The sequence below is a fragment of the Trichosurus vulpecula genome, chromosome 4 (assembly GCF_011100635.1).
Source record: "Trichosurus vulpecula isolate mTriVul1 chromosome 4, mTriVul1.pri, whole genome shotgun sequence".
Lineage (NCBI taxonomy): Eukaryota > Metazoa > Chordata > Mammalia > Diprotodontia > Phalangeridae > Trichosurus > Trichosurus vulpecula.
The window spans coordinates 249,984,393-250,009,268 of NC_050576.1; the positions used below are offsets into that span (position 1 = coordinate 249,984,393).

Below are 24,876 nucleotides of genomic sequence, written 5' to 3' on the forward strand. Positions count from 1 at the left end.
ATAGAAGGGTAGGCCTGATCCGAGTCTTGAAGGAAAAAGAGGTACTCAAAGAGGCCAGCTGAGGAGGCATTCTAGATATGGGGTATGGTCAGTACAAAGACTTCAGATGTTTGATGGAACAGCCTGCGTGAAGAAGAAGAAGAAACCCAATTTGGCTGGAAGTAGGGATGGTTTTTTTGTTTGTGGTGAAAACCTTAGCAGTCAGCACAATGCTTGGCACATAAGCGCTTAACAAATGCTTATCAATTGATTGGCTGTAGAATGGATAGAATGAATCTGAATATAATAATATCTGACATTTATATAGCACTTGATGTACATCCTCTTATTTGAGCCTTATCACCATGCTGGGAGCCAGGGACTATGAATATTATATCCTCAGTTTTAGACATAAGAAACCTCAAGAGATTTGGAGAGTTTCACTGTCTTACACAAAGACACATAGCTGCTCTGTCAGATATGAGGTTTGAATTCAAGTTTCTCCCAACTGTGAGCTTAGGTACAGTAATTCAAGGGATTAGAATTCAGAGATATAGGTCAGAGAGTTAATAAAATCAAAGATACTACTGAGCAGAAGATATTGAAGGTATGATGATCTTAAGACAGACCATATACACGTATATGTATGTATATATATATATATATATATATATATATGTGTGTGTGTGTGTGTATGCATGTATATGCATAGATACACTATACATAAACATGTTAAATATATAATATAATGTATATATTGTATCGTATATAATGTATTGTATATTATAGTTTATATATTACGTATTACATATATGTTATATACGTTTATATGTGTGTGTATTTATAATATTCTCTGTCTTTTATGTATATATGAATATAAATGGACACATAATGTTCTTTGTCATCTTGTTTAGTTGCTGCTCTGTGTAAGGACCCAAGATTGAGTGCAACTCAATTGTATTGGACCCAAGATGTGATTGAAACCAGAGGAAGGTCAATATCTTACTAGAAAAGTTTGAGTCAGTCAACTAAGCATTGGACTGATCTGATGATCCTAAGCTTACTAGTTTGAATTATGGAAATTTAAACATTTGGAGGTAAGGTGTATTTGATCTCTTCAACCAGAAGGAGAAAATCATATCATTTTTAGCTAATGATCTTGAAGTAGATTCCCTAGGAATCTGTAGGGGACTGTCAGGGATTAGAACCAAAGAGCTGATGCAAGATGCACCTCTGAAGCTAATAGATTAAAAGAGTTAGGAAACATCATTGGCAATAGTCGCTTTGAAGTTAGAAGGCCTCAGCTGCCTTGTAAACTAGAGCAGGTCAGGCCTACTTATTCAGCAGCAACCTTTCTGGTCATCTCCTCTGGATTTAAAAGGCTCTTTTGTGTGGTCTTCTCTGATCAGGTTTACATTAAATAATATTCTCTGACATCAGTAGCTTTGTTCCAGATAGAGAGGCTAGGGTGGAATCCAAATAGCACCCAAGAGCAGAGCCTCAGGAAGCATAGCCCCATCCTCTTTGTCGCTACAGTCATCATTTAAGAGTTGGGCCATGGTAACAGGGATCCTTATGCCCACAGGTACAACTTGACCTTCATTACTGTAAAGGCAGAAGCTAATTCTGCCTTAGAGGTTCTACACAGGCCTATGGCTAGTTAGTTTTGAGAATCGCATCGAACACGTCCAGTAGTGTATTTAAGAGCCATTGATTTCACCGGGATTGTTTAGTGACAAGACAGCATGATGTGATTCTGACATTAAAATCCAAATGTAAAGCAGTTATAACAATGAAAAATTTAAAAAGGAAAAACAAATTTTGTTTGACCTAACCATCCATACAGAAATTACCAGTTGGATGAAGAATGACTCTTTGCTGGGAAGACTAGAGGAAATCATATGAACAACCTGTACAGTTTGCCTATCAATATGTACATTTTTAGCCAACAGTGAAAATAGGCAAAAAGTTGGGCACAGAATAAAAAGAGGGAAAAGAATGAACTAGATGATCTTCAGGAAATTTCTTAACTTTCTGTAATGATCCCAAATTTCTCCCTCAAACCAAAAGTCTATCTTTTCTTTTAGACTTGATATTCTACTGATGGTGGTGTTTACCCATGGATAAGGTACTTGACGACTTAAAAAAAATTCATGACAAATATGTAATATATTTAAAAGTAGAAAATGCATTAGAAACAGCTCTAATCTTCAGCTTTAAAAATAGAAAATAAAGTAGTTTTTTTCTTTTGTAATTTGAATCCTCCTTCAGTTGATTCATAAATCAATTGATTAGCATCTAGAGACCTAAGGGATGAAAGAAGTTGGGTCTCAATTAAAAAGAAAAAGGAGGCAATTTGTTTTAAGATCGAAAGTTTAATGCTCAGTCGAAGTTTAATCAGAAGTGAACCATTGTCTGAAAAATAACATCGATGCCTTTATCATTTCATGGTCAATCCAGGGTTCTAGAGGACAATTAAGATAACTGGTGATTTTTCAATGGCAATAAAGGAAGGGCGTAATTGGAACACAAATGAAGATGTGTTTGGCCCCTGTATGCATATGTTCAAATCAATAAATGAAGAAACATATTTGTTCTCAAGATACTTGGAGAGTTCTTTGAAGTCAAGCTTGGTACTATCCAAAGCAGTAACTCTGCAAAATAAAAGAGAGTAAAAATAAAACCTGTTTTACTGTGTATAGTAGAGAGTCAAAGCACCTGGGTTTGAATTCTGTCTCCACCACTTACTAGCTGTATAACCTCAATTTTAACCTCTCTGGGCCTCAGTACCTCATCTGTAAAATAATCTGTAAAACTCGACCTCATGCTTTGAATCTGTGATTTAAATTCTAAGACCATGAGGTAGAGTGAGGGTGGGGGGCTGTCCACCATAATGATTCTTTGCTTTAATATGCTTTTATTCATGTGACAACATTTTTCTTGGTGAAATGTTGTCTGCATCAGACTTCATACATCACTATAAAAAAGAACAAATAAAAAAAGATCCAGATTCAGACTTGAAGGAAAACTATGTTTGGTTTTAGTATTTTCCAGGAATTCTTCTCCATGTCTCTCAATCAATCAACAAACATGCCAAGATAACTAGGTAACTCAGTAAACAGAGAGCCAGGCCTGGAGTCAGGAAGACCTGAGTTCAAATTTGACCTCAGATACTTACTAGCTGTGTGACCTTTGGCAAGTCACTTTACCCCTGTTTGCTTCAGTTTCCTCATTAGTAAAATGAGCTGGAGGAGGAAGTACAAATCACTCCAGTATCTTTTCCAGTATCAATGGATGGTATAGTCCATTGATAGTTGGGCATGACTGAGCAGTAGCAAGAACAACCATGTGCCAGGCTCTGTTCTAGGTGCTGGGGATGAATGAAGCAACATTGTCTGGCATGTAATTTAAATCAGTTTAACTAATCTTTATTAAGTGTCCGCTAGGTATTGGGCATACCATGGCAAAATTAAAAATTATCCCTAAGTTGTAGTTATTGTTCATCCTTCATTTTTGAAGAGGCCCAATAGCCACAGGGGGCAATGTCTTGACTTGCCTATGAATTGGATTTAAGTGAAGTTGTCTTCAAGTAGTTTATATTCTTCTGGGAGATGAAGTATACAAGGATCTAGAGAAATTGATTGATTTTATTGTCATTAGGGGTAAGGAAAAGAAAATTATTTTGGTCATGGAACCCTGCCCCTATAAATGTGAAGTCACTTATGTATTGTTACATGGTTTTTGGACACGGGAAGAGGTTGACAGAAGCAATTTGGAGTAGAAAGTTAAGTGATTGGAGGTTCCAGTTTTGTGTTCTACAGCCTGCTATACCCCACCTATGTCATAGGCTGTGCCTTTGAGGCAGGACCAAGATATCAATAAAACTAACCACAATTTTGCAGACTGGCTAATATCCTAGGATTTGTTTTCTCCCGTGTTTTTAAAGGCACACGTGGCTATCAGGTGAAGGCTTTGAAGGGAATCTCCATTATGCTCCTAGTTAAGAGGCCACTGAAGGCCTCCAACATCCCCACCAGGAGCTGAATAAGGCATTTGTTTCTTTCTTGACCTGATGTTTAGACTCTCTTGCCCTCACTCCTGAATCCCTCATTGCTTTCACAGTTGATTAAATGCAACCTTGAGAGGAGCACTGAGTGCAGGTCAGAGCTATGGTGCTCTTGAGAAAGCTTTCTTGGGGGCAAAACCCCCCAAAATGGGAGAAAAGCAGTTGCTAAATTTACTCATAATTTCCCATGAGGACCCTATTTAACGAAGGCCCCATCTTTTGGGGTTTGTGCTGCTCATTTTGGAGAGAATTTCTTTTATGTTAAGTTTCCCCAAAGAATGGGAAAAACCAATTAATCATGTTCATCCCCCTGCTGATTTGTCCAAGTCCTCAGTTATCTTGTTATGGTGCCAGGCAGTTCTGGACCCATGGTAGGTGATAAGAATCATATCTTAAGGGTCAGAGACAAGGGACTCAACGGAAAGAGAGGAGAAAGGTTTCAAATCTTCATAAATGTGATTTTAGGTCTTGTGGTTTATTAAACATATCAAGCATCTAGGGTTGCACATTTTTCTCAGTGCAGGAGAAGCTATAAGTCTGTTCATTATCAGCTAATTTGATTAAACTTAGATCATCTCTAGGGTGCTTTCTCATTCTACAGGGTGTTCCTAAAGTCTGAACACATAGGCAAAAATGCATATTTTCAAGAAATGAAATGAATGAAAATTTCAACAACATTTTATTTAATTGAAATATTAACAAATAACATCTTCAATATTATTTCCATCATTTGTGATCCAAAGGTTTATGCACTTTGCAAGATTCATGTGAACTTGACGCAATAACTCCACGTTGCCATCAATTTTAGCACATTCACTCTTTGTGTGTTCAGTCAAGTTGCATCTGTGATTTTCATTGAGTACACTTTCTCCTTTAGCATACTCCAGAAAAAGAAGTCGTTTTGTAAACTCTTAAAATATATCTGGTATATCTACTGCTCTTAAGCTTCCTATGTAAATAGTGTATTTCGTAAACTCTGAAAATAAATCTAGTATATTTCTCTCCTTATTCATTGTTGAATTAATGGAAGACACTGGGCATGGGAAGAGGCTTCTTTAAATTTTAGGCAGGATCTTGGGATGCTATATCATTAAGGCAGAATTCATGACTTCAAAGATAACCATGAATTTGCCTGAATGGTCCAGAATCACAGGATAGGAGGAATTCTGTAAGTAGAAGGCAGAGGAGTTAAAGCATTTATTGAAACTCAAAAGTAGCAGACCCACGGACCAATGTCCCCAATTTGACATCCTGGCAAGAACCTTCCAAAACCAGTATGCCCATCTCACAATAGTGACCAGGAGGCCACAGAAAAACATTATGGCAGCAAGCCAAGCCATACTGGTGCTTCCCCCCCAATGCAGGGCCCTCCAGCAAGAAGACCACCCACTGGCCTCAAGGCCCTGCTCAGCACTCTCCAGTCTCAGTCCTGCTTTTTTGTAGCACCTGCCACTGTTGCCACCATTGCTGCCAATCCGCTTCCGCTGCAATCGCCAAGCTGTGTTCCAGCTAGCTGACCGTTTCCTCTCTCCTTCAGCTCTTAACTGTTCTCACCAACTGCCTCTTAGCTCTGCTCCAACTGTTCAGCAAGCTCCTCCCACCACAGGCTTCATGTCATCACGTGGACCAGAACTCAGGCGCCTACCATTGGCTCCAGTCCTAGCCACTCCCCCCAGGACCCTGAGAGCCCCGCCCCTGAAGCCCACTCAAATGGGCGGAGAAGATCTTCCTGTTCACTGATTGCCTTTACAGATGCCTTCAGCTTTCCCCAATACTCACAAAGGGTTAGTGGGCCACTGTTTAAGTAACTCAAGTCAACAGTGTAGGCAAAATGAGTTATGGAACAAAAGTTTTGTTTTTGTTTTTTTGTGGAAACTTGGAAGACTCCAATGAAGTTTTCTGATCATTCCTTTTGAAATTAACAAGTTGTTTGAATGAACACATTTATTTATTACCAACAATAAATTATAAGGTAGAATTCTATAAGGCATAGAGATGGTATTTGCCTGTAATAGCACTCGCCTTCCCCAGACTGCAGCTAGCTACAGACAGAAGAGAACTGAACAGAATCAGAATGCAACAGGAACTGTGGGCTGTTGTGCCACTGATTCACCAAATTATTCCATTCTTCATAACACCTACAAATGAAATCAGGATTAATGATAAAGATAAAGCTGCCACCATAGGTGGCTTTTGTGAAAGACTTTCCATATATTACCTCATCCGATTCTCACAACCACGCTGGAAGGTGAGAAGTGATGATAGTACCACATCCAGATGTGGCTCAGAGAGGGTTAATTGACTTGCTTGGCGTCACATAGAAAGCAGAGCTCACACTTGACATCAAGTCCAGAACTCTGTAATATCATAATTATTTCAAAGAGCTGACTTTTGATTGCATTTTACAGTGTACAAAAGGCCTTTATATGCATTATCTCACTTGATACCCTCCACAAGCCTGTGAGTTAGGTACTGTCATTATTATTTCCATTTTTCAGGTGAGGAAAATGAGGCTCAGTGATGTTAAGTGACTTGTCCAAAGTCACCCATCTTGTAACCATCAGAGCTGGAGTTTAAATCTAGGTCTTATCTGCAGATTTGGTGTTCTTGCCTTGCTATTGTGCTCCCTTTCAAGGAAGAATCTGTTTTAGCAGAAATCTGAGGGATTGAGTGGATATCTAGATGGTAGAGTGGACTTGGAGAGAGGAAGACCTGAGTTGAAATACTAACTTTGTGACCCCTGGCAAGTCACATAATCACGGTGCCTCAAGTCCTCAGCTGTCAAATGAGGATAATAAAAACACCTACCTTGAAGGTTTGTTTTAAGGATCAAGTGTACCAGGACATGCAAAATACTGTGTAAGCTTTAAAAAGGGTTATATGCATGGTAACTATGCTGCTGCTGCTGCTGAATCAATCAACCAACAGGCATATATTAAGCACCTATGCTGAATCGGACCCTTTGTTAGGCAAAGACAACCCTGAAATAGTCAAAGAATTTACAATCTATTGAGAAAAAATAGGGACAATATAATTTAATAGGAAGAATGGAAAACCGGGAATCAGAAGACCTCTGCCTCCTAACTATCCAAGGTGACCTTAGACAATTCCCATCCCTTATCTGAGATTTGCTTTCCTTGAAAGTGAGAGACTTGAAGCAGATGTTCCCAAGGTGCCTGCTAGCTCTAAACTCAGGATGCCATATCAGTATGAGCAGGAGCACTGCCTTGAATCTGTTCAACAAAGAGAAAATCATGTATCTTTTCTGGGCTCTAAAAAATGAAATACAAAAAAAAAATACCATATTAGAAAGATAATAGGCTCAGAGCATTCCTTTTTTTTTTTTTCCTTTGCACACAGGTCTACTTTTTGCTAACAACACCTAGCCTCCTGTTGGCCTTGCTCTGGTTGTAGTTAGGGAGGGTTTACTTCCAAGGTCGTGGTCATAATTTACTTGCTCCATCCCACAAGGGACTCTGCTCTTGCTGTCACTCCTAACTTTGGACATTTCCATTCCAAATATGGAATTTAAGGATGGATGGGCATTCTCCAGATGAAGTAAGGAGGGGTGAGAGTGAGTGAGCACAGAACGTTTGAGCTCCAGTTTTCTTTAGTCTTAGCTGGGAGTTTCTCACTACAGCTTTTAAAATGTTTAGGAGGAAGGGTCATGGTACACTTCCTGTTGGGAAGGAATTGTCTGTAATAGAGCAAAGCCAAACAGCCCTTCCAGTGGAAAATGTAATGGAATGAGTAAGCAAGTTTAAACCTCAGGATTGGAGCAAAACAGACATTTATGAACAAAAAAAATGACTTTCATTGTGAAAAATCAGTGTGAAGTTTAGTTGAAAGGCTGGCTGATCTAAATCTAGTATAGAGTGAAATATGCATGGTCTGTTATTGGGGGTTTTTTGTTCTTCCTTAAAAGGGGCCAAAATTGCCTCTCCTCCTCATCTCCCTCCCAATGATTTGTTTATCCCTGGTTAATGGCCTTATGGCCACAACCACGGACCGGGAATTAGCAGCCTCAGTCCTGCCAAAATGAGATGATGGGGTTTGGCAAGTCACTTCCAGCTAAGTAAACACAGAAAAGTGGAGACTATGAAATCATTCTTCAAATGTATTGTGAATGTAGAAATGATTACTTTAATGTTATTACTTCACGTTTTGGTAGAAATGTGTTCTCCATTGTATTTTAGAGAAACATTTTCGGGGTTGAGGAGAGGGGTCAGGGAGTAGAGTAAGTGGGACAGAAACTTTGATTTCACTGATATAGGGAGTGCCCAGCTAGGAAACTGCATCCACCAATGAAGATAAAAAGTGCTCTGCTTTCTTGTCATCATTGAGTCATTTTAATCATGTCCAACCCTTCCTGACCCCATTTGGGTTTTCTTGGCAGAGACACTGGAGTGCTTTGCCATTTTCTTCTCCAGCTCATTTTACAGATGAGGAAACTGAGGCAAACAGGATTAAGTGACTTGTCCAGGGTCGTAGAACTAGTGAGAGTCTGAGGCCAGATTTGAACTCAGGTCTTTTTGACTCCAGGCCTAACACTCTATCCACTGTGCCACCTAGCTGCTCTGCTACTTATACCCTTAGAGAATTGCCTAGATTGCTGAGAGGTGAAGGGAGTTAACCTGGGTCACAGAGATTACACATCAGGTCTTCCTGACTCTGATGCCAGTTCTCTAGCTGTTACACCATGCTTTCTCTCTTGAAAACCATAAGTTAATCTATCAATGTCGGTGTTATTGTTATCACCACCACCACCACTATCATCATCACAATTTCAGAATCAAGAGCCCATTAGTCTTAGCTGGGAGTTTCTCACTACAGTTTTTAAAATGTTTAGGAGGAAGGATCATGGTACACTTCCTGTTGGGAAGGAATTGTCTGTAATAGAGCAAAGCCAAGCAGCCCTTCCAGTGGGAAATGCAATGGAATGAGTAAGCAAGTTTAAACCTCAGGATTGGAGCAAAACAGACTTTTATGAACAAAATAAAATGACTTTGATTGTGAAAAATTAGTGTGAAATTTAGTTGAAAGGCTGGCTTATCTAAATCTAGTATAGATTCCTGCTAGCCACTTGGGTTCAAATCCTGCCTCTAACACATAGCAACTGTCATGGCCTCTCTGAGACTCAGTTTCATCTTCTGAAAAATGAAAGGTTGACCCATTGCCATCTGTGGAGCCTTCCAGTGGTAAATCTGAGATCCTAGGGCCTTTGTCAAGGCATTTGGTCCCTATGGGCCTCATTTTATTTGTTTATAAAAAGGCATTTACAAGATGATAATCTAACAGTTGATGAGTCTTTGTTCTGATTTCTAATTGATGGAAAGAAACAAGGAAATTTAGTGCTTAGCTATCCTTCAACTCCCATGACAGATTATTCAGAACCCCAGGTTCAGTGTGCATTCATCCACTCAAGAAAACAGGTGCAAACCACTGAGATAGGTAAATACCATCATTAAAATGGGAAACAACCAGGGAACAACCCACATGTGTTTACATTTCAGTAGATTCCAAAGGAGCAAACAAGGAGATGGAAAGGAGATCACAGAGCTCCACCCTGAAAACATCACCTATGTCTCTTCATTGCAGATGATTGCTAAAGAGTCTCAATCAAGGCAGAAAAGGCCTAGTGTATGGACGTTCTCCCCCTTCCAAGATCCGTCATACCTAGACTTCCACAGAAAATCAATAAAGTGAGAATCAGCGGTTAATTTCTGGCCCATGAGTAGAGTATCCTTGAGGATGTACAAAACAGCTGCTGAGAGTGTAACTCAGTCACCTAGTCCACCTCTTCACTAACAAGGTATAAGTAAAAGAGCTAACAGGAAATCAGGAAACCTAGGGTCAAATCCTGGTGAACCAGCAGCCAGCTGTGTAACCTTGGATATGAAAACCAACAATGGTAATTCACATCTATGAAGTGCATTTTAGATTTATAAGAGATTTTCTTTATAACAACTTAATGAGCCACCAGGCAGAGAAGCTACATGACCTTAAGGAAAACAGATAAGCTTTCTGAACCTTGGTTTCCTCCCCTGTTTTTGAGGAAATTGAATTGCAGAATGAATGTGATCATGGAAAAGAATGGAATTAACCATCGTATTAAAAAAATTAAACCCCATTGATTTTTTCATAAAGTAAAATTTTATTGTTACCTATTATTTTTAATGTCATTTACATCCCTTGGGGTATCCTTAGCTTATCCTTCCGAGGGATCTATCCCTTATGACAAAAAAAAAAAATAAGAGTTCCATAAAAGTAAGCAATAAATGAAAAAAAAAGTCTGCCAGTATAAGCAATGTTCCATTCACATAGGCCCCCTACCCCTTGCAGAAGTGGAGAGGTGCATTCTTATGTCTCCTCTTTGAAGTGAAGCTTAGTCTTCCTTAGATTCGATTGTATTCTATTGTGATTGTTTCCTTACCCTTTTTTCCTGTTTGCATTGTTGATTTAATAACAATCCATATTGTTAGAGTTACTTATTTTTAAAATACTTGTTAATTGATTGATGGGTGAAGATTACACCCCCAGTGAGTATTGGAGGTGTACTGTGACCCAGGTCTTTCCTGGCAGAGACCAGGACTAGAGTACTCAGCTGCCTCATCAATGCTATGCTCTCGCAGGACACAAATAACAGGATGATCAAAGGTAAAAGCACCAAAATGACTTAGATGAGCAAGTAAATGAAAGAGTCAGCAATGTCAGAGCTTTGCAAAAGAAGCGAATGTGATGCTACAACCAGCATATTCCCAGAAGGATGACGGTTGAAGGTGAGGAAATAACTCTTCCATCTGATGCAGCAAGCCCTTCCAGACTGGGCCTGGTTTGGATTTGTGCAGTTTGAAAATTTAAATAAATTTAAAGGGAATTTAAGCAAACTGGAAGGGGAAGACATATAGATGTACACACATGCATATCTATACATATATATATATATAGTGTATGTATATCTATACATACACATATATAAACATATATAAATAGCATTGACTGTTTTTTTAGAAGAAAAAGACAAAGATTGGTCTTAGACTTGGGGTTCAATTGCTACAAGGAACCTCTGAGTGATGAAACTAATGAATTGCTAGAATAGTCTTAGAGGGTTACCTGGAACCCTGAGAGGATCAGTGGCTTTTCTAGAGTCACACAGCCAGTATGTGTCAGATGTGAGATTTGAACCCAAGTCTTCTGGGCTTTGAGGCCTGTTTTCTATCCACTGTGATACACTGCATCAGATCCTGGGTTTGTCATTTCTGTGTAGGAACCTGGGTTAGGCTCTCTGAGCCTCAGTTTCTGCATCAGTCAGAGTAGAAGGATTGAGCTAGACTTCTTCAAAGGTTCTTTTTAAACTTGGAGGTCTGTAATCCTATTGTGGCTGATTAAGAAGAATTATGTCAATTGTTTTAATTTATTTAGTTCAATTTAATAGGCAATGAGTAAGTAACTGCTGTTGAGAAGGCCCTGTGTCTGGTGCCAGGCCTATAGATAAAAAAAAAAATAAAGAGAGTCTCTTCCTTCAAAGACTTTTCATTCTACTAGTTTCTCTAGGGCCTTGAGCTTACAAATCATTTTCACATAAATTTACTCCTAGCCATCTTGTGGCAAGAAATAGGGCAGGTGCTAAAGTGTCCAATGAGATGAGGAGGGTCCTCAAGAAAGGTCAAATGGCTGACTGGGGGTAGAGTAAGGATTATATGCTATTTTAATTTTGTTTTGGTTTTGTTTTTAATTTTCCTGAGAACAAACTTTTCAAAGCATTTAATTCAGTTAATTGTTGCATTAAAATGGATGCTACTACTTAAAAAAAATGAAGCTCATCTATTTACTAAAACAGACTGGCAAGTCTTGGCTCTTCCAGGAACGAGCTGTGTGTGACCTTGGACACATCAATTAATCTCTTTACCCATATTATCATCTATAAAGTAAGAGGATTAGATAAGCCCTCTAATTTTTTTTCCAACTCTAATGGTATGTGATTTCTCCTGAGAAAAATGGTTCCTTAAAAAAGCAATCATTGGTGATTACTGTTCAATCATCATAATTCCCTGGGTTGCTGAGAGTTGCAATCTAGAGCTTTGAGTTTTCTTCTTTTTTTAAAAAAAATTCTTCTTCAGTCTCTAGGGATACTTTGATTCTTGGTCCATCTCATTAAGAAAAAATAGTTTGTTGTCTCACTAATCCTATTTTTTTTTCTACCTTAATATTCATGGGTGAACTGCTGTGCTGTGGTTCCTTTGGGCAGCAACCTATCAACTCATTTGCTGACCCAGGATAAAAATAAAATCCGCCAAAGTTTCTTTTTACTTCAAGTATCAAGTTTACTTTGGCAATATCCAGAATTTAATTTAATTTTTTCCTCCACCTGGGTGTTTTGTAGCTAGCCACCATTTTTATACCAGGCCTATTGCACCATTCTTCGTTTAAAACCCAATACATTATAGATTTAGGAGACATGTGTGAGCTTGTCTATTACCTTTGTACCAAAGGTAGCAGACACTGCATCCACATCTCTGCTTGGATAAAGGGAAGCTGTCAAGGATGATTGCCTCTGGCCAAGAAATAGGTGTGTCAAACCTACAAGTCTTGGCCAACAAGTTACCATAATGGCATCAAGAATTCTACAAAAGGGATCTTTCTTCTTTTGAAGATAATTTTTAATGGGTTAATTAGATCAGTAAAATAAAGTTCTAAAATCACCAGAAAAGTCTGGAAATGTGTAAGAGTTCTTTTGAAACGTTAAAGGAAATCCAATATATACTTGAAGAACAAAATCAATGAAGAGTCTTAAAGGCTTCTCTTCTGATTTGTCACAGGGTCCGAGCTTTCTCTCCGAGGCTCTTTTTCCTGTACGGGCTGCAGAAATTGAAGAATTGGATCCTTTGTTCAACCTTCATGAAACTATTGCCAAGGTAAGGGTGAGCAAAGATGATTAATTAATTATCCAGGACATTTTTAACCTTCATTTTGTTTTGGGATGATGATAGTGCTTAGGAATGGGAAAGTGTATTTTTACATAGTTTGTCTGACCTTTCTGGATGGTTAAAATATTCTTTGAAAGATAAACTTATTTCTCCAAGGAAAATCACATGTAGTCCAAAATATAGCTTTTTAGACCCAAAAAAGAGACCCGGTATGCCATCTACTCCAAATTCTTCTCTTTGTAGATGGGGAAACTGAGGTAGAGGGGGGGGGAATGACTTGTCCAAGACTATTAAGCTCATCAGTACTAATTATCTTCCCTCTTTATATAGCTCCATTATCTTGAATTATTGGTAATTACCTCCTTATTATCCTGAAGGCAGGTTTGACTAATTGGCAAAATTTTAAATAAACCTTCCCTCTTGTTGCTGGGGCTATTTCATACACTGCTACAAAGAAGATATGTCAGAGGCCTCTCATATTTATATGACTTCTACATTTTATTTTGTACATAAAATATATATTTTATTGATGCTTTTTGTCTTTATATCAATCATTTTCCACTCTCTCCAGAATGAACTCTCTTTTGTGATAAGAAAACAAAACCAAACAGTCCTCCTGTGGCCCTGTGCATCCCTTCTGTCTTTTGAGACTTTACTTGGTAGGAGGAGGCCCTCTAAGTAAGCTATCCGAACCCAAATCACAGGCTGTGAACTTTATTCACCTAGCCTTGTACCTGAGTGTTTATTGGATTGTTAATTTCTTCTCTTGCTGAATTTTCTTCTTGTAGTAGGAGTTTTGTTTTTGTTTTAAAAGGTTCAAATTTATCCTGGCATTTGTCTTTTTGATGTAATGCATAGAACCCAAGGAAAGTAACAAATGAGGCCCTGTGTCGATGCCAAAGAGGTATAATTCATCACTGCACCAGTGACAATGGGCAGGTATAGTACAAAGCTGCTGAAGGACAACAGGAGCTGCATCTATTTGTAAAGGGTTATTTTCATTCTTTCCACCTACCTTTTCTTGCAAAAGAGCAATTGTTCCTTCTTGGTATCACAAAATCTGAGCTGGGTCATTTATTGGAGATAACTAAACAAAATACCAACCTCCAGACCCTGTCACCCATGATTAAAACAGGTAGAATTATGTGTAGTGAATTTAGGAAGAAAAGGGAGACTCCGAAGATCTGTCAAAGTAACTCCCCCTTGCTTAGCCTGGAGAAGACTTGGGACGGGGGAGAGGGAGGGCAAGAGACCCGTCTTCAGGTATTTGACAGGCTGAAAGGACTAGGCTGAGGGACTAGACTTCTTCTGCTTGGCCCTGGATGGCAGAACCAGGAACAGTCAGTGGAAGTTGCTGAGAGATAGATTTTGACTCAGTAGACGGAAAGCTTTCTAATAATTATAGCTGCCTAGAGAGAGCTCCCTTCCCAGGGGGTCTTCAAACCAAAGCTGGATGTTCCCTTTTTTACATTCTGTGGCCTGCCTGTCTTTCCAGATTGATCTTACATTCATCCTCTTAATTAATTAATTGAGATAATTGAGAACCATTTATAGCTTGGGGTTAGAAGAAGGCCATGATCAGAGCTATGCTCTTAGAAAATTAATCTAGTGGTAAATAAACACTGAATTTGTAGTATTTCTTCTCTAGAACTCAAAATACTTCCATACCCACGCACTCACACACACATGCACACACAAACACGATCACTACATATTAATATGTAGGGTGAGGCAAAAGCTACTTTTTATAAAGATGGTCATGAAAACCAGCGAAAGGTCTCACTCTGTTCAAAACTTCCCTCCATGACCTCACTTTATTTCCATTTCACTCTTTCTCAGAGAAAAGTAAGCTCTATATTATTTTTAAGGGAGTGTCAGAAGGTATCTTCATCAGTGCTGTTGTCAATATTATCATCGTTTTCCCCATTTTGCACCCTGAAAAATTAGAGTGAGGAACAGAAAGAACAAAGAAAACCATAGTCAGCGTCCTAGTCTTCAGTCTCTCCCTTTAGCCAGTATTCTTTCTACCATAAAGTTAGACAGTGAGGTAGTCAATATTTAATAGGAGCCCGACATGAACCAGGCGCAATGTGAAGGACTGAGGATACAAAGAAGGGCAAAAGATGGTCCCTGCCCTCAAGTAGTCCAGCAAGCAAACAAATATATGCAAACCCTATGCAAGATAAGGGAAAATGGAACAGGCTTCATGTAGAAGGTTGGATTTTGGCTGGGACTTGAAAGAAGCAGAGATGAGGAAGGAAGGAGTTCCAGGCTGGGGAATAACCAGGGGAAATGCCTGGAGCCAAGAGATGTAGTGTTTTGTTTGCGGAACATCGAGGACCTCAATGTCACTGGTTTTAGGAGGATTTGGGGAATATATAAATTGTAAAAATAATGGAAAGAAGAGGGTGTGGGGTTATGAAAGACTTTGAATGTCGAACGGAGGATTTTGTATTTGATTCTAATGGTGATAGGGAGACACTGGAGTTTGTTGAGGGAGGAGAGGAGGGGTGAGCTGATTGGAACAGCACCTTAGGAAAATCACTTTGGTGGCTGAATGAAGGATGGATTGGAGTGAGGTGAAATTTATGGCAGGCACACCCACTAGCAGGATGTTGCAGTAGTCTAGGCATGAGATAATGAGGGCCTGTACCAGGGTGGTAGCAGAATCAAAGGGAAGGGGGTGTATGTGAAATGTATTGCAAAGGCAAAATCAGCAGGCCTTGGCAAAAGATTGGATGTGGGGGTGGGGGTGAGAAATAGTGAAGAGTTGAGGATGACACCTAAGTTGTGAGGCTGGCATACTGGAAGCGTGATATTGCCCTCTATAGTAATAAAAAAGTTTGGAGAGAGAGGATTTGGGGGAGAAAGGGGAAAGGAAGATAATGGGTTTAGTTTTAGATGCACTGAGTTTGAGATGTCTACTAGCCATCCAGTTCGAGATGTCCAATAGGCTGTTGAAGATGTGAGACTGGAGTCAGCAGAAATATTAAGACTGGATAAATAGGTTTGAGAATCATCAGTCTAGAGATAGTAATTAAATCCACCAGAGCTAATAAGATCACCAAGTGAAGTAGTATGGAGAAAAAGAGACTAGGACCCAGCACAAATCCTTGTGGGACACTCACTTATAGTGGGCAAGACCTGGTTGATGATCTAGCAAAGGAGACAGAGAAGGAGTGCTCAGATGGGTAGGAGAAGAACCATGAGAGAATGACATCCCTAAAACCTAGAGAGAAGAGTGTATCACAAATAAGAGGGTGATCAGCAGGGTCAAAGTCTACAGAGAGTTCAAGAAGAATGAGGACTGAGAAAAGGCCATTGGTTTTGGCAATTGAGTGATCATTGGTAACTTACTTCCCTTCCTTTGTTTCTGCATATTTTAATTCATCTAAAGTTCATAATATTGTGAATTCATGGCTTTATATTGCACAATGAGAGTCTTTAGTAATGAAAAGGATGTAAACCTTTAAAATATTATAACATTTCCATTAGCCTTAGATGTTGTACTCAATGTAAAGGAACTCCCATTGTATAAAGTACTGTCACTTAAATTTTCCCTAGGGTAGATTGGGGGTGAAGTGGAGAGGATGCTCTCCATCTTCAGGCATTGGAAGACTTGTCACACAGAAGGTGGATTGAGCTTGTTCAGCTTGGCCCAGAGGAAAGAAAACCAGAATCAGCAGGTGGGGACTAGAGAGACAAAGTTAGGATAGGTGTAAAGAGCTCCCTAACATTGAGAACCCTCCAAAAGTAGAATGGGGTTTGCTCAGAAGATACTCATTCCACCACCACCACCCCAACTGCATTTCTTCAAGGAAACTCTAGATGACCATTATAGATGACCATCGAGGATGTTGTTGGGGAGAATTCTCATGCAGGTATGGGTTGAACTCACATGTCTCTTCCAAGTCTGATGTTCTGTAACCTTCAATTCTGCCGCTCAACATTTTGTATTGATTATGTATAATTATGTAGAAGGCTGAATTCCATTTAAAACATTCCATTTATGAATGATCCATGAAAGTAAAACCTTCAGATTTTTACCTTTACAAAGTTTACTATTAAAACATAGTTTGGCTTGCTAGATGTTGAAAAAGATCAGAGTTTAGTGGTTAGGAATGTTTTAAATTCACATTTATATTTATAAAAGTAAAAAAGACTGAAATGCAGATTTCTCCTGAGATGCCACTCCATCCTCTGGCTTTGAAAAACAGAGCTCTGGATCTGCTGCCTTATGAAGTCAGAAAAAAGGAAAGAGACCAAATAGCTATCTTTTCTTTGGTTTTCTGAGTTTCAAAGGCCAATTATATTCATGAGGCTGATAGAATTTCTGGGGCACTTCTTTACTACATGCCCAGGAAACTGAGATGCAGTTGACAATGTGAATGAGTAGATTTGCTTTTGCTCAATATGGCTTTGCAACTGAGATCATGGAGAATTTTTTCATACATCTCTAGTAAAACAAATTTAATAAAATTGCTTAAGGCAGTGGCTGTGATTTTATTTCTATATAATATAGTTCTACATAATATATACAGGTATGTATGTATATATACACATATATATGTATATCTACATATATATCATAGCACAATATCTAACATATAACAGGTGTTTAATAAATGCTTGTTGAATGAAAACAGTGAATTGATGCATGTTGCAATCTCTCTTGCAACCATTCTCCTGGTCCCTTCCCTATTTGAAGTCTTCATGAATCCTTTTCTCTGCTATCTTATTAGCTTCCTACCTATACTCCCTCATCCTATAAAGTCACTGCCAGTATATGTGTGTCTGTATAAATATGTTATTTGTTTAGTCCTTCAGTCATGTCAGACTCTTCCAGACTCTGTGGACAACAGCACACCATTATGGACCATGGGATTTTCTTGGCAAAGATGCTGGAGTAATTTGCTATTTACTTCTCCAGCAGATTAAGACAAACAGAGGTTAAGTGACTTGCTTAGGGTCACACAGTTGGTAAGTGGCTGAGGCTGTATTTTAACTCAGGCCTTCCTGACTCCGGGCCCAGCAATCTATCCACTAGGATACCTAACTGACTCCAATAAATGTATATGCATATATGAATATTTGCAGATGCATATATAACCATTAGCATAGATCTAAATAGATATGAATATTTGTTTGTATCTATATCTAATACACATTAATGCACCATCACTTAATCTCTGCACACTTTTTGGGCCTGCATTATTAGAAAGCATTTCCTCACTTGGGAATTCTCTATACCAGTGAAATCACAACATCCTTACCCCCCTGAATGTGTAATCACACGTGTGCATGTACGTGAACGTGGGCATGTGCATATTGTGCAAATATATTGGTGCAGATTTCTAGCTTTAGTTTCATTCTTCAGGCACTCTAAGATCTTTGTTCATTTGCTGTACCAAATTATCATTACCGCATGTAGGATATCTGCGTTTGATGCTGCCCTGTATGTTTTCATGATGTGCTACACTAGCAAAAGTAAATAAACTCCTTATGAACACTCAACTTGCTGTTTATAATAGCGAATGGTAGTTGAAGCTGTTCAAGGCGGATGATGGGCTATGAAAACACACCCCTCGGTATGTTTAGTGGGGGAGGGGTAACTGTAGGGTTTTTTTCCTTCTTCTTCATATATGTATAATTAAACTCAAAGACTTCCTTTACTGAAATTACAGATCTTATCAACTATATGTATTTTTTCCTGCCTACAGAGGTTGGGCTTATTATGTACCACTAATATTATCATTTCTAAAGATATACCTTCTACTATTAGCTTCTTTGTAGCACTCATGAACCCTTTATTACTCAAAGCGAGACTGTCAAGGATTTTTTTTTAAACAGAAGTTAATCATCAGAATGATCTTTCCCCAATTTTGTCAGAATATTACAAAATGTTATTTCTGCAAACAAAGATAGGAATGAATAAGAGAATGAATTGAGTAAGTGCATGCTGGTATATAGTTACTCAAACCCAGGGAAAGATTTTTCCACATGTTTGTAAGAATGAGAAACACTAGAGTGGACAACTCTGTGATTACTGTCCGTATTGGACAACCCTTTATAGCAAAGATCAAGTTTCTTCAATTCAATAACAGCTACAAAAAGAACATTTATCAAGCACATATTTATGTGAAGGACTTCGTGATTGGCTCTAGAAATAGAAAGATGAAACAAAATAATCCCTGCCTTCTAGGAGTTCACATTCTACTTACAGATGTTCACAAGCAAACAGATACAGTGTATATGCAAAGAAATACAAAGTAATTTCAAAATAGAAAGGACTAATAACTAGGAAGATCCAGAAATACCTCATTTATGAAATAAGATCTGAGGTGTGTGTGTGTGTGTGTGTTGGGGGCGGCAATTGGGGTCCAATGAATTGCCCAGGGTCACGCAGCTTGTAACTGTCTGAGGCTGGATTTGAATTCTGGTCCTCCTTACTCCAAAGCTGGTACTCTATGCACTGCACCACCTAGCTGCCCCTTTGAACTGTGTTTTTGAAGAAGTGAGAGACTGATTCCACAAGGCAGAAGTGCAGGGCTGATGCTTCCAGTCCCCACAGTGAGATTATGTAAAGGGAGAGGAAGGAATGTTGTATGCAGCTCATGCAATTATGCATGTAAAATGTGTGTGCATGTATATACACGTGTATACATATGCCCATATGTACATACACACATTATGTATACATTCACAAACACATAGGATAAATTTAAGGTAATTTCAGCAACTCTATATAATATATGATGCTTTATGGTTTATAAAATATTTTTCTCTCAACAAGCCTGTGAATTAGGCAGTACAAGAAGCATGATCTATAAAGGTCAAGATTTGCTTAAGGATACAGAACTAGTAAGCACAGGTCTCCTCAATAAGACAGTAGACATTGGCCTTTTTCTAGATAAAAGTGGGCATCTTTGGAGATGATTCAATTTATAATGTTCTCTCTCTCTCTCTCTCTCTCTCTCTCTCTCTCTCTCTCTCTGTCTCTCTGTCTCTCTTTCTCTGTCTCTCTCTCTCTCCCTTTCTGTCTCTCTCTCTCTCCCTCTCCCTCACTCCCTCCCTTCCTCTCTCTATCTCTCTCTCTCTCCCCTTCCTCACCTCCCTCTTTCTCTCCACCTCCCACACTCTTAGAGAACACTTTCCCCAAAGAGCCCTATGGGGAAGGTAATGTAATACTGTTATTTACATTTTACATAGAGGAAAAGTTAGGTGATCTGCCAAGGTAACAAACAGCCTATGTTTCAGACACAATTCATACTCGGGTTTCCAGTGTTCTATGTACTGGAGCTACAATTTTTCATTTTGTAAAGGAATTTTTTTTCTTTTTTCCTATGAACTTATACTCAAATAATACTTTTCTTCACCTCTCAAAGTGCTTAGGAGATAATAGTGATCGAGGACACAGCAAGAGAAAGATAGGAAACTAGCTCTAGATAGCCCAGGTCAAATTCCATTACAAAAAGTACCTTTGAAATAAACTGTAAAGCAAAAAATGTTTCCAAGCTCCAAGCCAATATCTACCTATTAGTTAAACACTCACTGCAACAAAGCAAAGTGGAAGAATTTGGATGGCCCTCTAGAATTGGGTGTAAAGACACTGGATTTCTCTACTTAGATGCTCTGAAGACATCACTCAGTGCCACCACGATAAAAGCTCATCCAAGAAAATGGGTAAGTTTCCAGAGAGTTAGAGGATACACTTCAGTCAGTGATATAGATTAGCAATACTATATATATATATATATATATATATATATATATATATATATATATATATATATATATATATATATATATATGTACACACACACACATATATATGTATATATATATTTATATGTATATTTCCTTGTTCCAGCGGTCACCCCTTGAAAAGCCCTTATTGATTGCTTTTCTTCTATAAGTATGGCCACTTTTCCCAGAACTTCTAAATATTCTGTTGTTATGAATCTTTAATATCGATATTTTTCAGTTGTTGATATAATAGGGAAAATATGTCCTAAATTATAAACATTTCTCTTAGCAACTAGTTCTTAACCTCATTTGAATTATGCAGTGGTTTTCTGAAATGATTTACCCAATGTATCCCTTAAGGTAGAATAAATGTAGTGTTCAAAAGTGAAATTCTTTCATCATATTAAACTGAGTTTTGATACAGTTCGATACACAATTACTAAGCCTCTGTTTTACCAGGCACAGTTCTAGGGTTGATGAGAGGGAAAGGAGACTGAACCTCTATCATCTCACTGGTACAAGACAGTGATTCTTTCTCAAAGTGTGGTCTGATGACCCCTAGGGATTACTGAGACTCTTACAGGGGGCAATGAAATCAAAATTATTTTTATAGTAATACTGAGATATTATTTGCCCATTAAAATAATCTTCCCTTTTCCAACCACATATTTGAATCAGTGCTTTCTTTATATACTTCAACCAAAACAACACAGCAACAGATTAGACGCAGAAACAGATATAAGAATCCAGCTGTTTTCTGTTGAGCCAAACATTGAAGACATTTGTAAAAATATATAAAATAATACTACTCTTCTACTAAAATTGTTGTTTTGGAAAATGCAGGGTTTTAAAAACTAAAATATTACTTATATTGGGATTTATTGCTATTTTAAATTAATTAAGTTATATTTTTAAATGTATCAGTTTTAATTGCTAACACAGTTAATATTAAATCAAAGCACCCGAATCTAGAATTGAGCAGCTGGAATGCGATACTTCTAGGCTATGGAGGAAATAACCTGACAATTTGGAATGAAATGAAGTATGGCCAGGACTTTTGCTGAAGTGGTAGTCCTGGAAAGTAGTCACCTTTGATGCAGGGAGGAAGGGAAGAAAAAAAGAGAACATTTTTTTTTTCCTGGATGGGACATCTTAGAGACTTGGCCAGAACAGAGATGTCTTTCTTCTCAATATGTAAAGATAAATCATTGTTTAAAGAAATAGGCGTGAAACTGCTACTGTTACAAACCATTCATCTGATTGATAATAAAAACAGGGATGATCTAACTAGCCATCATCTTAGCCACTGACAATTTACAATTCTGAGATTTACCTAATTACTTTGATCTATGCCCATCGATTTTGGGAATAAGACCAGTATCATTAATTATGTTTTAATCTTTGACTTGGCATCTTTTCCTTTATGATCCTGGGAAAGCTGTCAGAATTTAAGCCTTTGTTTCTTCAATTCTGACACTGGGCATTATATCAATAATTATTAGCAGTGGTTCATAGTGTGACCCTATCTTAGGCTCAGCTCTGTTGAGGCAGATTTTAAAAGACTGCAAATTCCTAGTAATTCTGTGCTTGGACATGAAATGATGAAACACATGAATGGCATGTAATTATGCCCCCCAGCTAGAGTGAATATTCTCTAGAAATGGACTGCCGTGTTCAGCCTTGTATTGGAAAGGTCATTCTCTCCTGGGTCTCTCAGAGTTGTCCCCACCCTCGTACCCAGAATAAAGGGATACTAGGAAATAAAAAGAACAGAGTCAAACACAGGTGATTAGGAGAAATAAGATTAGATCAGTAAGATGCAGTCTAGCTAAATAAGATGACTTTATTAGAATTAGGTACCAGCCACATCTACTAGAGGTAAGGGGGAGGGAATCACACCAATTTTTTCTGGCCTGTTTTTCTCCCTCCCACCAACAGAGTAGTCACTTGAGTAAGGACCCACAATTAAAAGCAAAAACAAAAGGAATCACATACCTCTGTCTGTCCTCCCTGGTTCTCCCTTGGAGGTTTGGGTTTGAAGATAGAGACATCCCTAGTCTACTCCCTCCCTTAATTTCACAGATGAGAAAACTGAGGCACAGAGCTACAAATGATTTGCCTAAGATCAAAAAGGTAGTCAGGAGTAGAGTTGGGTTTTGATCCCAGTTTGTTTGACTTAAGCTAGATGCAGGTATATATCTACCATGAAAAATTCAAAATACGAATAAGACAAGTTGTTTTCCATGTTCCAAATGTCAAAGATTGAACGATAAACATGAACTAGTGTGAAAAGGGCAATATGGATATTGAAATATTTGTCTTGCTTAGGCACTGAGTGCCAAAGTTTCCTTTGGTAATGACATTTTCAGGAAGCCTTTGAAACTCTAACTGTAAGCTTTAATGGCCATAAAGTTGAAATGTCAATAATGTTGGGCATTTCAATAATACAGCTCTATACCATCAACTCTTTATTATTTTAATTGGATTATTACCTTTATTGATTATCCTTGTAGGCCTCCAGGCAAGAATTGCCCTGCCCTGTACCTTTTGTTGACTGATTCCATCTCCTACCCACAAAAAAAATCATGAAAATAGAGGTTTGAAGGAGGCCCTCTGGGATTCTGAGCTGCCAGGCCCCAAACATGGAGAGGTTGTGACTAGCAGAAAGGGCTTTGTATTTGGGGCAAAAAAAAATTGGGTTTAAATCTTGACTTTGTTCTTTCTTCCTTCCTTCCTTCCTTTCTTTCTTTCTTCTTTTCTTTCTTTCTTTCTTCCTTCCTTTCTTTCTTCCTTCCTTCCTTCCTTTCTTCATTTCTTTCTTCCTTCCTTCCTTTCTTTCTTTCTTTCTTTTTCTTTCTTTTCTTTCTTTTTCTTCCTTCCTGTCCTTCCAACGTTTTCCGCCCTTTCCTTCCTTCCTTTCTTTCTTCTTTTCTTTCTTCTTTCTTCCTTCCTTTCTTTCTTCCTTCTCTTCCTTCCTTCCTTTCTTTCTTTCTTTTCTTTCTGTTCTTCTTCCTTCCTCCTTTCCAAGTCTCCTCCCTTTCCTCCCTTCCTTTCTTTCTTTTCTTTTTTTTCTCTTTCTTTTTCTTAAAATCCTTAGTACTTAACAAACACCAAGGCACCATTGGTCTCACCTAATAAATGTTTGTAATTGGTCTCTAATTGACCTGATCTTACTTGCTTAGCTCTGTGATGTTAAACAAATCCACTTTCCACTACTCTGTGTTTCAGTTTCATTACCTTTAAAATGTGAGCTAATGATATTTCACCATATGTGGCTGTTGTGAGGACTAAAGACGATTAAAAATCTGAAGTCGTATTTTTTGTTAAACAATAGAGGTGTCAGCTTTCATTGTTCATTACCCCCCCAAAAAAGACTTTTTAGATTATTCCTCTTCTCTTTTTCCTCCCCCACTCCTTTTACGTTTTCCATTTCCTTATTCTTATGTCTTTAGACATGTTCTTGAAAAGAAAACATCTCTACTCAATTGGTTCTTCTTCCTGGGTTTGTCTGAGTTTCTTTGTCCCTAACTTTGAGAAGGGAAAAAGGAGGACATTGAGTAAGCAGCAACCAGAATGTATGCAATTCACCCACCTGTAATCCAGTGTGGGTACGTACTGTATTCCAAAACCAAGTAGAAATGATTTTTTGATTATCAACGTCATCGTTCCCCTCCACTAGAACAGATAATTGATGGCTGACAGTATTGATTTTGGTTTGGCAGGAAACAGCCTTGTGCAGTAGAACCATCTGACTGGTCAGACTGGTAATTTGTTCAAAGAAGAATCAGTATTTCTGACAGTGATTATGTGAGGAATTTGTAAGCTCCTGGGGCCTGGGGAAGGATAAGAAGGAAATTATGGCAGAACCCTCAGACCTGATTTAAAAATAATTGGTTATACTTGTAAAATCTGAACTCAAAGAACAGTATAGTCCAGTAAACTTACAAATGTATTAGATCTATCCACAGAACCCACATTTTTCATCTCTTTATTAAGTACCTACTATGTGTCAGGTAATGTTGGAAATACAAATGTAAACACAAGAGAATCCCTCTTCTCAACGAGCTTGTGTTCTGCTGGAGAAATATCACACTTCCCAAAATCAATAAATACAGGTTTATATACAAAGCGAATCCTAACATTCATATTGTGCATTAA

General features: G+C 38.3%; 1 protein-coding gene across 1 annotated transcript in view; it reads left to right on the forward strand.

Moving 5' to 3' along the window:
- NAALADL2 (N-acetylated alpha-linked acidic dipeptidase like 2) overlaps window positions 1-24,876 on the forward strand; it is a 1,044,682-nt gene that overhangs the window by 858,357 nt on the left and 161,449 nt on the right. The window contains exon 12 of the mRNA XM_036755686.1: window positions 12,865-12,960. Within this exon, the coding sequence (XP_036611581.1) occupies window positions 12,865-12,960 (96 nt within the window). The remainder of the gene's footprint in view (window positions 1-12,864; window positions 12,961-24,876) is intronic.